Source organism: Oncorhynchus gorbuscha, linkage group LG11 (genome assembly GCF_021184085.1).
Source record: "Oncorhynchus gorbuscha isolate QuinsamMale2020 ecotype Even-year linkage group LG11, OgorEven_v1.0, whole genome shotgun sequence".
In the NCBI taxonomy this organism is placed as follows: domain Eukaryota; kingdom Metazoa; phylum Chordata; class Actinopteri; order Salmoniformes; family Salmonidae; genus Oncorhynchus; species Oncorhynchus gorbuscha.
Window position 1 is genome coordinate 57,795,181 of NC_060183.1, and position 16,495 is coordinate 57,811,675.

A 16,495-nucleotide genomic window follows, 5' to 3' on the forward strand; every position below is an offset into this window, starting at 1 on the left:
CTCTACCCCAGCTCTATCCCAGCTCTATCCCAGCTCTACCCCAGCTCTATCCCAGCTCTACCCCGGCTCTACCCCAGCTCTACCCCAGCTCTACCCCGGATCTAGCCCGGCTCTACCCCAGCTCTAGCCTGGCTCTCTCAGCTCTACCCCGGATCTAGGCCAGCTCTACCCCAGTTCTATCTCAGTTCTACCCCAGCTCTATCCCAGTTCTACTCCAGCTCTTGCCTAGCTCTACTCCAGCTCTACTCCAGCTCTACACTGGCTCTACTCCAGCTCTAGCCCAGCTCTAACCTAGCTCTTCACCAGCTCTTCACCAGCTCTAGCCAAGCTCTAGCCTGGCTCTACACCAGCTCTAGCCAAGTAGATAATTGTGAGCTAGCCTAAAGGTACTCTAATTACTGTAGCCCAAACTGCATTCTGACTGGCTGGCTGGCTACCCCTGAGGGCTGGAGAATCAGCTACAGGATCCACTCTCCCCAGGTGCATCTCTTATAGTCATCAGTGGCTTTGTCATCTTCACTGGTCTGTGTCTGTCTGTGTCAGCATTTACTGAAGATGATTGTTTGTCCTGACTAAATGACCATAGGTAGAGTCTCGCACGTGTAGAAAGTTACTCTGTAGACGGTCCAAGTTCGTGGTCAGCTATTGCTGTTGTCTGCAGAAACTCTGTGGTCTGGTAACAACTAGTATTATCTTTAGTCTACACCAAGGAAAACTTTGTTTTGCTTGTTTAAAAAAAGCTGAGTCACTTGACATGCCCGATGGGTTTAGATACCCTCAAATATCTGCTGCTGATCCAGTTTCTGCTGTTCTGCCTGTGGCTATGAACCCTGACCTGTTGTTTTCAACCCCCCCCCCCCCCCCCCAAATTCCACATTTTAGGTTGAGTTGTCATCTAAATGTGTTATTACTGCACTTTCCAACATTTTAAAGTACAACAAAGTACATACATTGTCAGATATTTTTTATTTATACACCAACTCATGATATCACATTGGGAGTAGTCAGTGACACATATGAAGGCTAAGATGGACGGGGCTTGGTTAAATCCCTGGATGGGAGACCAAAGGGTATCTGTAGACAGATTCATTCACCAGTAGGAAGTGCTGCCAAGCCTATTGTTCTTTTTTCTGATAGTGAAAACATTGAAGATTTGACATTGTTTCAAAGGTAAGCATTTTATACAAGTTTTGTCTATGTTTGGTTACCATGATGGCATAATCCTGTGGTTGAAGAGTTTACATTGTTTTTTCAAATACAATGTATTTTCCACATAGATTCCACGTCACAATACATCGACAAATTATGTTGAAATAAGATTGATTCAACCAGTTTGTGCCCAGTGGGAAGTTGATATACGGAACATCTTGATTTAATTTTGGATTACAGCAGGTTATCAATAGCACAACAGACTACAATTTCAGGGTGGAGGGAGAAATGTCAGGTAGCATTCTGGATAAATGTACCTTTGAGACCTCCTAGCTGTCTGTCTCTGTTTGTTTTGATTGGGGGCTTAGTGTTAACATGCCTTTAAAGTGTTCCAGGGCACTTATGTGTTCTTTGTGGACCAGTCTCACATCAAGTGATTGCAAAGTGCTTCATGTACCATTTTCAACTGGAAGTGTCAGAGGTTGAATACAAATGTTTTTCTGGGGAAACATATTTTGGGTAAATGGTAAAAAATGACTAAATGGCTGTAATTTTCCTAATGAGTAGTTTCAAACACACATGAAGCATCTAGGAGCTGCATTTTGAATATTCTTGTTTAGACTGAATGAATTTAGTGTTAAAAAAAGCAACCCTTTATCAAGCATTTCGCTACACCCGCAATTACATCTGCTAAATATGTGCATGTGACCAATAAAATGTGGTTTGATTTGATGTTGAAAGTGCTTGTTATTCACCCTCAGACAGTAAAGTATGTACGATAATGCTATTCCTCTACTTTGACTCAGAATAATACGTATTTTTGTTTCTGTATATTTCCCTGCATAGTCTCATATTCACTTTGTATTCAGTGGGTGTGTTTCTGGTATACAGCTTGTAAAGCAGGCTTGAGAAAAACACACCCCCTGCTGGGCTTTCCAAAGCTCATAGGAAGAGACCCCACCAACTTCATAACCCCTCCCCCCTCCCCAACTTCGAGGAGGATTTTGTTTGATGAATTATTTGTAAGGTCAGGCCATATATAAAACAAATACAACAGATGCTGGGGTTGGGGTCTACTGATCATACGATTACGGCCATGGGTTTGGCTATTCCTGTGTAATTGATTATTGGTGACTATATAAACTAGTCCATGTACTTTCATTTACTGATCCTGAGGGAGCAGAGGATGTTCTTTCACAGTCTTTCCCTGTCTACAGCTTGCAATGCATTATGGTCTTTCTCCCTCTCATCCATGCTCCACCTTTCCCCTCACTCTTTTCCACCCCATCCTGCTGTGGCATCTCTCTTTGACTGTGGAGGCGCAGCAGAGGCACAGCTAGATTAGCCACACAGGGAGCAAGGATTACTCTCCTTTACGGTCCTTAAGTCCTGTAGAGCTCAGACACACCAATAGCATTCGCTGGCCCAGGGTACTTAGCATCTCAATGTAATTTGCGAACTGAGCGCGCGCCCTTTATACATGTAGAATTGCGTGAAAAGTGTCATCAGTCAGATGTCTACAGCAGGCGGTCCCTAAAACCCAGTACCGAGCGGTCCCTAAAACCCAGTACGATGAACAATCGTCAGACAGACACGATATCCACATTCGGTGCCTTTACTCAACCTACGGTAAAATGTAGGCCTCCTTCTCAGTCAGACTACACTGAATCATACTTGGGCATGCTAGGGCACTTAAACGGAATTAGCCTATATAACACACTCACATTTAACCTAACCCACTGACATTTTGCAGTGTTTTGGATTACAGCAGAATGTGGCAGCTTTTCGCAATGGCGGAAGACACATTTAACTGTTTCTACTTTTGTGTGGTATTACCTGTAATGGTATGATGCAGCGTTGAACAACCATGATAATCATGCATAATACTGTATGTTTTCTATAGTAGTGAGATTATGGTGATTGGTAAATTGCTGTTTAAAGCCTACTGTAGAAAAGGCCCATGGAGTTGGTGGAATACTCCTTTAATTAATTGCCATTTACTCAGCTGGGCCAGGGGCGCTTTAATTAGGTCAGGTGGAAATGTCCTACAGATCTCAACTCCATAAAAGGAGGAAATTGCCATCACCCGATCTCGCTGCTTTCTCTTCCCTAAATCCATCTGATCCAGAAGTTCTGTGCGTCCATGAATCCACGTAAGTCCACCGACTCTTACCTTTCATCTGAATGATCTGTGGTGATCGGGAGAGTGGGCCATTCAGTTATTGTTTATAGTTATCACCGCGGAGCGCGGCTTGGAGCGCACGCTTCAAACATATTGTGTAATGTGAATTGTTAATAATGACTGCTATGATTTGATCTTTGATTATGAATTTGATTGTATACATGTTATTTGTTTCCTTTGTGATGCAGCACAGACTACCAGTAAATATACCACTTTATGGTTAAAGGAATTCCTGCCTCAGTCTCATACATTCTTCTGTCACCTGACATGTGACCACCTGTTCACCTTCACTGTCAGTCATCCTACCTGTCCAGCAACCCACACAGATTCCACTAATCTTGCAATGGTCCTTTGAGCCGGATTAGAGTCCTACAGTAGAGTCCTAGCGCCAGGGTAGAGTCCTACAGTAGAGTCCTAGCGCCAGGGTAGAGTCCTACAGTAGAGTCCTAGCGCCAGGGTAGAGTCCTACAGCAGAGTCCTAGCGCCAGGGTAGAGTCCTACAGTAGAGTCCTAGCGCCAGGGTAGAGTCCTACAGTAGAGTCCTAGCGCCGGAGTAGAGTCCTACAGTAGAGTCCTAGCGCCAGGGTAGAGTCCTACAGTAGTCCTAGCGCCAGGGTAGAGTCCTACAGTAGAGTCCTAGCGCCAGGGTAGAGTCCTACAACAACAGGTCGGAGGGCTCTCGCCCAATTCCGGCTGCCACAAATGGTGGGTCTGGGACAGTAGGTGACCGGCCCAATGAGGCCACAGTGGGATCATCAGAAGTCCCGGGTTTATCCTTCACGCAACCAGAAGAGGGAGCCAACATTATGAAACTTCTAGTAGCCTCAGCCTATGGAATTCCCAGACCCAAACTGCCATACTTTGAAAATGGAAAGGAGAGTGAATTTGTCCTTTTGGAAATGGCATTGGAGAGTGTACTGGCTATTCACAGTCATCTGTCAGAACGCTACAAATACCAAGTACTAATGGATCATTTGCGGTTTCCAAGTGCATACAGGCTGGCCCAATCCTTTATGCATTCCGCAACACCATACACGACAGCTCTCCAGGCCCTGAAGGCAAGATATGGTGAGCCACGTCAGCTAGTCCAGAATGAACTAAACAACATCCTGAACACGTCTCCAATTAAAATGGGAGACCATGCTGCCTTCCAAGAATTCTCCCTGGCTGTCCAATCCCTGACCTCTATGCTCCAATCCGTTGAAGGAGAAGACGGGAACGAGCTAAAATGTGGCTCCCACGTGGACAGGCTTCTTAGCAAACTTCCAGTGTACCTCAGAGACAGTTTCATTGAACATTGTTTGAATAAGGGCATCCTGAAAGAGGGCTCGAGAAGCACCTATGCTCTCAGAGACCTGGCCACATGGTTGGAGGTGAAGGCAAAGGCGAAGAGCATCGCTCACCAGGCCACAATCTCCGCCATAGCCACAGGGGGAAGGAAGGAGTTTGAACGCCAGCAGGGACAGAAAAGACCAAATCCCACTACCATGTACTTAAATAGTGAGGCCGGGGAGGAACCCGGGAAGAAGACCCCTCTCAAGAGCAAGAACATCAAATTCCAGCCTTACTGCCCATATTGCAATAGTAAGGGGCACTTCCTTGGCTCATGCCCCAGAGTAAAAAAGCTCACTCAAACTCAATTGAAGGCCTGGATCACTTCAGGCGAGCGATGCTACAAGTGTGCCCGTAGCCATAAGGTGGAGACCTGCACATTGAGGAAACCCTGCAACCGCTGTGAAGAAATCCATCTCACCGTGTTGCATAATCTATTTCCCCAAGCAAAGAAGGAGCAGAGTATGCTCATGGTAGGAGCTGCAAAGGAGCTGTATCTCGACCAGCAGAACCGGTCTCCAAGGGTCATGTTGAAGGTGGTCAAGGTCACTCTGCAAAGTGAAGGGAGAAGCATTGATACATTCGCCGTTCTAGATGATGGGTCAGAAAGAACAATCATTCTCACAGCGGCCACCCGTCAGCTTAACCTGGAAGGGACCCCCGAGACCCTTAATCTCAGAACGGTGCAACATGATGTTATCCAAATGAAAGGCTCTGCTGTAACCTTCAGCATTTCACCTTCAGGAAACAGGGGCGTGGCCTATAACATCACCAATGCCTTCACGGCAGATGGCTTGAATCTCGCAGAGCACTCCTGCCCGGTAAGTGTTCTACAGAAACAATATCCTCATCTACGAGGATTGCCTCTTCCTAACCTGGCCAGAGTAGCACCACTTATCCTGATTGGGTCAGACCACCCACATCTCGTCACCCCGACTGAGCCTATACGAGCTGGACCAGAAGGAGGACCCATTGCTGTCCATACATCCTTGGGTTGGGCTGTGCAAGGTCCATCCCATCTACTTCTCTCCACCCAAGCTGTACAGTCACAGCAAGTCCTCTTCACCAGAAGCAATCCAGATGCAGCCACTGACCTCCTTCGGAATGTTGAGATGCTATGGAAGATGGACACCTTCTCCAACCGGAAGCTACAGGAGGTCACTCACTCGAAAAATGACTCCTATGCATTAGACCTCCTGGAGAAGAGCACCACCACCACTGAAATGGATGGCGTTCGCAGGTGTGCAACCCCACTGCTACGGGTGCCCAACCATCCTCCTCTGGCAACCACGACACGGGCTGTACTCCCACTACTGCGTGGAACAGAGCGACGCCTGGTGAAGAATCCTGAGCTTGCAGAAGTTCATAACCGAGAGATTCATAACCTTATGGAGGCAGGCCACACCCATGTCTCCTTTGTCATGGCCAGGTCCAGGGTCGCACCCAAGAAGCAGTTGTCAATGCCTAGGCTGGAACTCAGTGCTGCCCTTTCCGGAGCCCAGTTGGCCTCTACCTTGCGAGCCGAGCTCACCTTGTCAATCCAACGGGTCATCTACTGGAGTGATTCGACCACTGTATTGACCTGGCTCAAGTCTGAGTCCTGCAGGCATAAGGTGTTCGTCGGAACTCGCATCGCTGAAATCCAAGACCTAACAGAAGTCCAGGACTGGAGGTATATTGATAGCATAAACAATCCTGCTGATGACATTACTAGAGGTAAAACCCTTAAGGAATTGGCTAAACCCCATCGCTGGAGCTTGGGACCACCATTCTTGTCCCAACCAGAGAACGAGTGGCCGACAGCCCCCAGGCGTGCGGCCCCTCCGCGACCAACTGAAGCTCATGAGTTAAGGAAGTCCGCCCAATGCTACAGCATTTCTACGGAACCAACAACTGCTCTCCCTGACCTAACACAATCCCAAACACTGCCGGATCTGATCACAGCCACAAACCAGACCTCAGATGGGGTGGCTTCTATACCTACCTCCCTCGCGGCAGAGACACTACTCCTCAAGCAAGCACAAGCAGTTAGCTTCCCTGAGGAGTTAAAAGCTCTGAAAGCCGGTAGGGAAGTGGCTAAGGGCAGCCGTCTTCTCTCTCTTGCCCCAGAATATGATCCAATCCTTGGAGTGATCAGAGTCGGAGGGAGGCTGCGCCAAGCGGAGGTTTTGGACCCAGATGCTATCCACCCAATTATCCTCGACTCCAGACACCCTCTTACCAGGCTCCTCATCAAGAGTTATGATGAGCGGCTTCTCCACCCAGGGCCAGAGAGGGTCTATGGGGAGATGAGGCGGAAGTACTGGATAATTGGAGGACGAGGAGCCATTCGTAAGCACCAATACGCCTGCGTAGAATGTCAGAGATGGCGGGCCGGAGCTACAGTGCCCAAAATGGCAGATTTACCCCTGCTCGCTTGCGCCTCCTTAAACCACCCTTCTGGTCAACAGGAGTAGATTGCTTCGGCCCCTTGATGATCAAGTTAGGTCGTCGTGTGGAAAAGCGCTGGGGCATTCTATTCAAGTGTATGACAACCAGATGTGTCCACCTGGACCTACTGGAGAGTTTGGATACGGAAGCCTTCCTCATGGCCCTACGGCGGTTTATCTCCCGACGGGGAAACCCTACGAGATCCTGGCTGACAGAGGTACGAACTTCAAGGCAGGAGAAGCCAGGTTGGAGGAAGCCTTCCAAGCCATGGAACCCAGCCTCCAGGATCAGCTGATGGACCAACAAATCTCATTCAAATTTAACCCTCCAGGCGCTCCTCATTTTGGAGGAACATGGGAGCGAGAGATCAAATCTGTAAAGACGGCCTTACGAGTCGTACTAGGGGACCAAACTGTCACTGAAACGGTCTTGAGGACTGTCCTGATAGAGGTGGAAGGGATTCTGAACTCCAAACCCTTGGGATATCTCTCTGCAGACATCGCTGACCCCGATCTGGTTACACCGAATATGCTCTTGATGGGACGCCGAGATGCGTCACTTCCTCAAGCCATGTATGCTGATACCAACCTCGTAGGCAGACGCCGGTGGCGACACAGCCAAATCTTAGCTGACCATTTTTGGGCCCGATTCATTCGGGATTACCTACCAAGTCTACAGCACAGAGGGAAATGGCGGAGAGAAATGGCCAGCCTGGAAACTGGCCAAGTAGTAATAATGGTGGACCCTCAGCTGCCTCGAGCCTCCTGGCCGGTGGGCCGTATAACTAAGACCATGCCTGGGACCGATGGTCGTGTTAGATCAGTGGAAATCCAGGTGAAGAACCGGACATATATCCGGCCAGTTGCCCGACTGATTCCTCTCCCTGAGATGACAGAGGATGGGGAGCAATGAGCCTTTTTGAGGAATGTGGAAATTAACAAATTTCCGGGGTGGCTGTAGAAAAGGCCCATGGAGTTGGTGGAATACTCCTTTAATTAATTGCCATTTACTCAGCTGGGCCAGGGGCGCTTTAATTAGGTCAGGTGGAAATGTCCTACAGATCTCAACTCCATAAAAGGAGGAAATTGCCATCACCTGATCTCGCTGCTTTCTCTTCCCTAAATCCATCTTATCCAGAAGTTCTGTGCGTCCATGAATCCACGTAAGTCCACCGACTCTTACCTTTCATCTGAATGATCTGTGGTGATCGGGAGAGTGGGCCATTCAGTTATTGTTTATAGTTATCACCGCGGAGCGCGGCTTGGAGCGCACGCTTCAAACATATTGTGTAATGTGAATTGTTAATAATGACTGCTATGATTTGATCTTTGATTATGAATTTGATTGTATACATGTTATTTGTTTCCTTTGTGATGCAGCACAGACTACCAGTAAATATACCACTTTATGGTTAAAGGAATTCCTGCCTCAGTCTCATACATTCCTCTGTCACCTGACACGTGACCACCTGTTCACCTTCACTGTCAGTCATCCTACCTGTCCAGCAACCCACACAGATTCCACTAATCTTGCACCTACTGTATATACCAACAGTCAGTGAGAATCCCATGGCATATGTACAGTATGGACTCATTATTCATGAGTCACTGAGTCTTGTGGGTTTTGGCTCCTAAATCATGCATGGATAACATCTCCCATATGTCCAGTGCTGGTGAAGCAGAGTTCCCTGTTTAATATGTAAAAAGACTCTTCAGTCCCTTTCCTCTGGGATTAACTTGTATTCACGGATCACTGGGCTGTTTACAGTAGGCAGGATTTGGCAAGAAGGTCAAGTGTCTGCACAAATCATCTCTGTTTTCATTGGAAGAAACTGTATTGAAAAATCTGGAAATGTACGTATGTGCCAACCCAAGGTGAATGAGGAGCTTTTACTTATTGCATTTAGGGACGTCAGCGTTGGAAGATGAAGAAAAACATGCTGACATTTATGAAGTGATTACAGCACTTTGATTGTAAAGTAGATTCTCTGTCTCTATCACGGGACAACTGTATGTGAAAACTAGAACAGTAAGCCAACTCTCCCTGAGAGAGACAGATACACCTCTCTATCTCTCTGTGAGGCATACTACATCACGGCTAAGCATCTGCCTGCTCTCCCTCTATACTCAGCCTTTGTGTAACATCACACAGTAGTCGTAGCCTACTTTTATGTACTGAAACTCGAGTATCAACCATCATTCATATCCCTGTAGTCTCTCTGTTCCACTCTGACAGACAGACAGACAGACAGACAGACAGACAGACAGACAGACAGACAGACAGACAGACAGACAGACAGACAGACAGACAGACAGACAGACAGACAGACAGACAGACAGACAGACAGACAGACAGACAGACAGACAGACAGACAGACAGACAGACAGACAGACAGACAGACAGACAGACAGACAGACAGACAGACAGACAGTGCTTTATGGCTCTCAGTATTCTGACCACAGCTTGTGGTGCCCGGTCCTCCAAGCTGGACTTTGCCAGGCTGCCATGGGCTGTCACAAATCACTGCCGTGTCTCCCAGCTTCCGCCGCACTGCTCGGCTACAACGGGAAATCAATGGCCTCTCTCAGAATCTTCCATCAGACCTAATATCTGGAGCTTGATGGTGAAGGGAGAGACCAAGGGGCCAGGGTTCCAGTCTGGGGGCCAGGGTTCCAGTCTGGGGGCCAGGGTTCCGGTCTGGAAGCCAATTTTCGACTGCTCCTACAGTCTTGCTTCGGTACTGCAGTTTACTAATGCCCGGCCCAGAAAGACAATTTCCATAGACGGCCACAAAGAGAAGTCAGATTAGAGAATTCCTAATAAAACACTTTAGTCATTAGCTTTATGCACAAAACATTGAATTATTCAAATAATTATCGCTCAGACCCAATTTTATATTCATCCAGTCTTTTGGATGACGTGAGAAAGTAGTCGCCGCTAGCGCTGCTCTCTGTGCACACTGAGTGCTATTGTGCATGTGATGTTGGTCTGTGTAAACAGGATGTGACCCGGATATGACAGTCCATGAATCGGCATATGTGAACGTGAGCAGATTACCTTGAAAATAACGGTGTTCAGTCTCCAGCTCTTCATACATCAGTAGGAGAGAGAAGTGGGAAGGTGTAGATGAGGTGGAGGAATTGGGGTGGTGGGGGGGTTGAGGCCCTGCTGGGTGTGTCGGGGTTGATAACAGGGTCTGGTTCAGACTCCAGACAGGAGTAGTGTGTGGAGAATGTGAACCAAGCTGTTCAGATAGAGAAGAGGAGAGTGAGTGACTGACTGAATGACTGAGCGACTGAATTGACTGACTAAGTGAGTGAGTAAGTAGGATTCAACAAGGAACCGTGTCTATCAGTAGAAACAGTCTATCAATGTAGATCAGATTTGATTCCTAATCCATGGTCTTTTAGTCTCTCTGTTTAACTGCAAGTTCTTTTACATGCACCTCCATAAAATGAGCGCAATAATGCATGAAGAAGATGTCATATGAACATGTTGTAGCCAATAATTTGTTATTAAGACATTGGAATAGCAATGTGTATGACCAGAAAAGCATAGCGATAAAGAGACTGTATGTTCACAATGTTCAGTGTTTAGTACGCTGTCCATGGTCCTGAATTGCTACTCCCATAAATCCCCCTTTTCATTCACTTTCCCATCTCTCTGCTTTGCCCTTTGTTATAGAGGTTAACAGGTAGATAGCTAACCTCTCCCCTTTCCTCTCCTCTCTCCTTCTCCTTCAGTGGCAGACAGCAGGGTGATTCTTGATGGTCTACAGAGGTACGGCCCCATGCCCGGCTACCTGCCTGTCAGCTACCAGGTACTCAATGCCAAGGCAGCCTTCTTCCTAAAGGAGGCCAACCAGGACCTAATGAGGAACTCCAGCCTGCAGGCCAGGACTGAGCCCTTCTTCATCCAGGAGGCCCGCCAGATGCCCTTCATCAACGCCAGCTACGGACCCATGTCTGCCCAGCAACCCATCCCCCTGGAGCTCCTACAGAGCCCCGGACCCTTCAACGGACTCTCTTTTACCTCCCTGTCATCATCCTCCTCCTCTTCTCCATCCCTTTTCACCTACAACTGGAAGGTCCATACCTTCATCATCAGTGAGAGGATTCACCCCAGTTGGCCAAAGGTGCAAGTGTTGTTCTATGTGGGAGGCAGGGACTGGGATGACTATACCACCATCCACAGGCTGCCCTGTGTCAGGATGTTTGCCTTCCACGAGACCCAGGAGGTGCGGGGCACGTGTCGTCTGAAGGGGGAGCTGGGGATGTGTGTGGCAGAACTGGAGCCCCTGGCTAGCTGGTTCAGTCCCCCCACCGTGAGGCCAGGGAGGCAGAGATCTCCGGAGCAGCCCCAGGGCACCCCCGTGGAGCTCTACTACATGGTACAGTCCACGGAGACTGGGGAGTGCAGCTCAGAGGACTCAAGGAAAGGCAGTTCCATGCGCACAGAGCACCAGGGGCCCATGGGGTACTTCTCGGGTCCCACACCCATGCAGCGCATTGGGAGCGTGCGTCTGTTCCAGCCCATGCCGGAGCTGAGGCTGGACAGTAACTTTGTGGTGATGGTGCCCTCTAGACCAATCAGACAGAGGGAGATAGTCTCCACCTTCCTGGCTCTCTCCATCCTGTCACCTGTACAGATCTTCACCCTCAGGTGAGTGGGCCTCCTTAAGTCACAGTGAGGCATTTTGATTTAACCTTTATCCAGGAAATACCATTAAAAACCTCTTAAGGATTGACCCCCTTTTTAAAATGTTTGCCTAAACTGCCTGTAGCTCAGGCCCTTAAGGAAGGATATGCATTTTCTTGGTACCATTTGAAAGGAAACACTTTGAAGTTTGTGGAAATGTGAAATGAATGTAGGAGAATATAACACATTAGATCTGGTAAAAGATCATGCAAAGAAAAAACCAACCCAAATGTGCCTAATTTGTATATTAATAACTTTCATGTTCAAAACTGTGCACTCTCCTCAAACAATAGCATGATATTATTAGCTACTGTAAAATAGCTACTGTAAATTGGACAGTGCAGTTAAAATGACAAGAATTTAAGCTTTCTGCTAATATCAGATATGTCTATGTCCTGGGAAATGTTCTTGTTACTTACAACCTCATGCTAATCGCATTAGCCTACATTAGCTCAAACGTCCCGCAGGGGACCCGCCAATCCTTTAAGGTCAGAAGACCTCTTTTACAAGGGAGATCAGGCATAAACTGTACTGTTCCATTCAATTCAAAAACATTTTTTTTCTCCATTACAATTACAAGGACATTTTATCAGAATCAGACTTTTACTCGCCAAGGACATTTACACAAACCCAGAATTTGCCTTAGTGAGAAGGTGCTGTTAGCAATAGACAATATACAAACAGAATACAGACACAAGTCCACATAGACATCATACAGAATATACAATATTGGAACAATATTATATATGCTGTCTTACTTTGGGTTTGCTTGGAAACCAGAAGGCTCAGAGAGCTTTTTCTCGTCTGTCGTCTCCATGGAGTTTCATGGTGATTCATCAAATATGTTCACAGTTCACACTCTTTGGTTTTTAAATGTCGTGCTTGTGCAAGATATTCACTGGCTGATAATCTTACAGAGGTTCTTTACTCCCAACTAATCTGCTTTGTGATTGGAAATAGTCGAACATACTGCAACACAGCTGCTGAAATCATTGCTCCTTCTCATACCAAGTATTTTTAATAAATTTGATCATCTGAAAAGGTATGTGCTTTATATGCATACAGCTAGATACTAGTCATTCTTATAATTACAACATGCTTAAACATTAAGAATTGTACAAAAAATATACACTGAGTGTACAAAACATTAATACTGATTGAACCCCTTTTGCCCTCAGAACAGCCTAAATTTGTCGGGGTATGAACTATAAGGTGTCAAAAGCGTTCCACAGGAATGCTGGCCTATGTTGACTCCAATGCTTCCCATAGTTGTGTCAAGTTAGCTGGAAGTCCTTCAGGTGGTGGATCATTCTTAATACACACAGGAAACTGTTAAGCCTGAAAAACCCAGCAGCATTGTGGTTCTTGACACACTCAAACCGGTGCGCCTAGCACTACTAACATACCCTGTTCAAAGACACGTTAAATCTGTTGTCTCACCCATTCACCCTCTGAATGGCACACATACACAATCCATGTCTCAATTGTCTCAAGGCGTAAAAATCCTTCTTTAACGTGTCCCTCCCCTGGATTTAACAGGTGACATTGATAAGGGATCATAGCTTTCACCTGGATTCAGCTGGTCAGTCTATGTCATGGAAAAGCAGGTGTTTGTAATGTTTTGTACACTCAGTGTAAATTATTTAGATTGTACAAATAAGCATATTGAACAATTCACATCCATTTATTGCTGTGTTCATTAAGACATGTTTTATGTGCCTAACATCAAAACAGTTCAACGCTGAGGAATAGTTCATTTGAACTGAGTGTGCTGCAGTAGAGGGAAGCTCGTTATTGATTCATTGGGCTTTGAGCGTTAATTAGAAAGTGACAAAGCGACTGAAGACATCCCACGGGCCATGCAAATAGAGATTTAAGAAAATATGCATTTCCAATAGTGTACTTTCATGCCTGAAATTGTAATCACAGCAGAAAAAAATCGCTAGTGAGCTCAAGGTGGAGCTCTGACAAAGGGCCCATACCAATTTGTCAACCTGGGTGAACAGGAAATCTGCCAAGAAGCCTCATTGCTTTTCCTCACCCAACATATAATGAACTTCCAGAGTATTTGCTCTGTGTGTGTTTTCATACAGGGGTTCTCAAACCCTTTGGGGCCAAAGATCCCTTTTCTGATCGCAAATTCATCAGGGACACCCTCATAATCAGAACACAACTGGAGTTTGGCAGTGCATGGTCAGACGAACCAAGTCTCAGGCCCTGGGAAGGCTCGCATCTTAGCATCGGAGAGAAAATGTTTCAGTTTTCCATCTAATATCCTGCAATTTTACCAATTTTGCCATGAGGCAGAGAGAACTTTGCAGTTGTATCATGAATTACATTGCACTTATGTAAAAAAAACAAGTTAAAGTTGAAAAATTGATAATTGTTGGAGTACTGTAAATGCCAATATCCCTGTGAGCATGCCAAGCCCATGCTGTCCAGGTTTAAGAACAAACATTGTAGATGAATAATATTACATTGTATTGTATTGTATTACATAAACCCTTTAAACTTATTCCACGGATTCCTTGGCCAAAATTGGTTTAATCTGTTGTTAGTAATATTCATAAGAAATATTGAAATATTTTTAGATCTGGCCACTGGCCCCCTCAGTACCCCACTTTGAGAATCCCTGTTTCAATACACTTGTCAGTGTGTGATTTGTGTGTGAGGGAGAGAGAGCAAGGGAATGTGAATCATGTTTTTCCTTAAACTTTTTTACAGTCATGCTGCTCATATTTTCCAAGGTTATATGTTTTGAATAATGATTCCCACAGGGAGTTTTCTAGATATGAACTTAAGTCCAAAACTCACTAATCAGCAGTTCAGTTGGTGCTGTCGGTGTTCCATTTAGCCTATTATACAGTGAGTTCCTCTCAGCCAGTGTACGGTGTGTGTGTCAGCCAGTGTACGGTGTGTGTGTCAGCCAGTGTACGGTGTGTGTGTCAGCCAGTGTACGGTGTGTGTGTCAGCCAGTGTACGGTGTGTGTGTGTGTCAGCCAGTGTACGGTGTGTGTGTGTGTCAGCCAGTGTACGGTGTGTGTGTGTGTCAGCCAGTGTACGGTGTGTGTGTGTGTCAGCCAGTGTACGGTGTGTGTGTGTCAGCCAGTGTACGGTGTGTGTGTGTCAGCCAGTGTACGGTGTGTGTGTGTCAGCCAGTGTACGGTGTGTGTGTGTCAGCCAGTGTACGGTGTGTGTGTGTCAGCCAGTGTACGGTGTGTGTGTCAGCCAGTGTACGGTGTGTGTGTCAGCCAGTGTACGGTGTGTCTAGGCAGGTTCTTTGGACATGTGTTTCTCAGCCAGGGCTTATCTGCTCTTCAAATTCAGACTAACAGGATTAAACTGTTTATGAGCTGCGTGATCGGACCACACAATCATCAATGTGCAGGCGATGGGGTTAGAGAACAGGCAAGGGGGAAGGGTTGCTAGGGGAGGACTCCTGTTATCAGAGGATTCTGGGATTATTGGACACAACAAGGATCCCAACCTACATACACACATGGGTTTGGCACACATACACATACACACTGCACACATGCACACACACACACCTAATATGTGCAAATGCACATGAACAAATATGCATACACACACCCCTTGGCAGATCAAGGCTTAGCCACCCAGGGGCAGCAGCTCCAGAAGCTGACGAGGGCTTCCCTCCAAACCATACGCTTATCATAGCAGATCAATGTCTGACCACCAATCAGGCCGGACCACACTGACCAGCTCAGACCTCAGAGACACACAGGCCAGGGCTAAAGATGGAGAACTACCTGAATAATACAGTGAATATTGTAGTGCTTCTATTCCAGGATAGTGAAAAGTGTTGATTTTAAAATATGTAATTTAGCATATAAACTCCTCTTCCATTGTCCTCCAAGTGTTGCGGAACATTTTCCCAATCTTCCGTTTGCACCTCCACTCATGCTGTTCAGTGTTTCAAAGGGAGATAGCGACGGGATGAGGTTTCCTTTTCAATGAGTCTTTGGCGGGTTGTTTCTGGTAGACAATATTGTTGGTTTCTGGTTCAGACTATATTGTTGTGCATTTTATTTATTTATTTTATTTATTTATTTCACCTTTATTTAACCAGGTAGGCAAGTTGAGAACAAGTTATCATTTACAGTTGCGACCTGGCCAAGATAGAGCAAAGCAGTTCGACACATACAACACACAGAGTTACACATGGATTAAAACAAACATACAGTCAATAATACAGTAGAAAAATAAGTCTATATACAATGTGAGCAAATGAGGTGAGATAAGAGAGGTACAGGCAAAAAAAGGCCATGGTGGCGAAGTAAATACAATATAGCAAGTAAAACACTGGAATGGTAGATTTGCAGTGGAAGAATGTGCAAAGTAGTGATAGAAATAATGGGGTGCAAAGGAGAAAAATACATAAATAAATACAGTAGGGGAAGAGGTAGTTGTTTGGGTAAATTATAGATGGGCTATGTACAGATGCAGTAATCTGTGAGCTGCTCTGACAGCTGGTGCTTAAAGCTAGTGAGGGAGATAAGTGTTTCCAGTTTCAGAGATTTTTGTAGTTTGTTCCAGTCATTGGCAGCAGAGAACTGGAAGGAAAGGCGGCCAAATGAGGAATTGGTTTTGGGGGTGACCAGAGAGATATACCTGCTGGAGCGCGTGCTACAGGTGGGTGCTGCTATGGTGACCAGTGAGCTGAGATAAGGGGCGACTTTA

General features: G+C 46.2%; 1 protein-coding gene across 1 annotated transcript in view; it reads left to right on the forward strand.

The window, feature by feature from the left end:
- The window catches only part of LOC124047892 (transmembrane protein 132C-like), a 196,031-nt gene that overhangs the window by 50,846 nt on the left and 128,690 nt on the right, over positions 1-16,495 (forward strand). Inside the window, exon 2 of the mRNA XM_046368220.1 lies at positions 10,837-11,755. Within this exon, the coding sequence (XP_046224176.1) occupies positions 10,837-11,755 (919 nt within the window). The remainder of the gene's footprint in view (positions 1-10,836; positions 11,756-16,495) is intronic.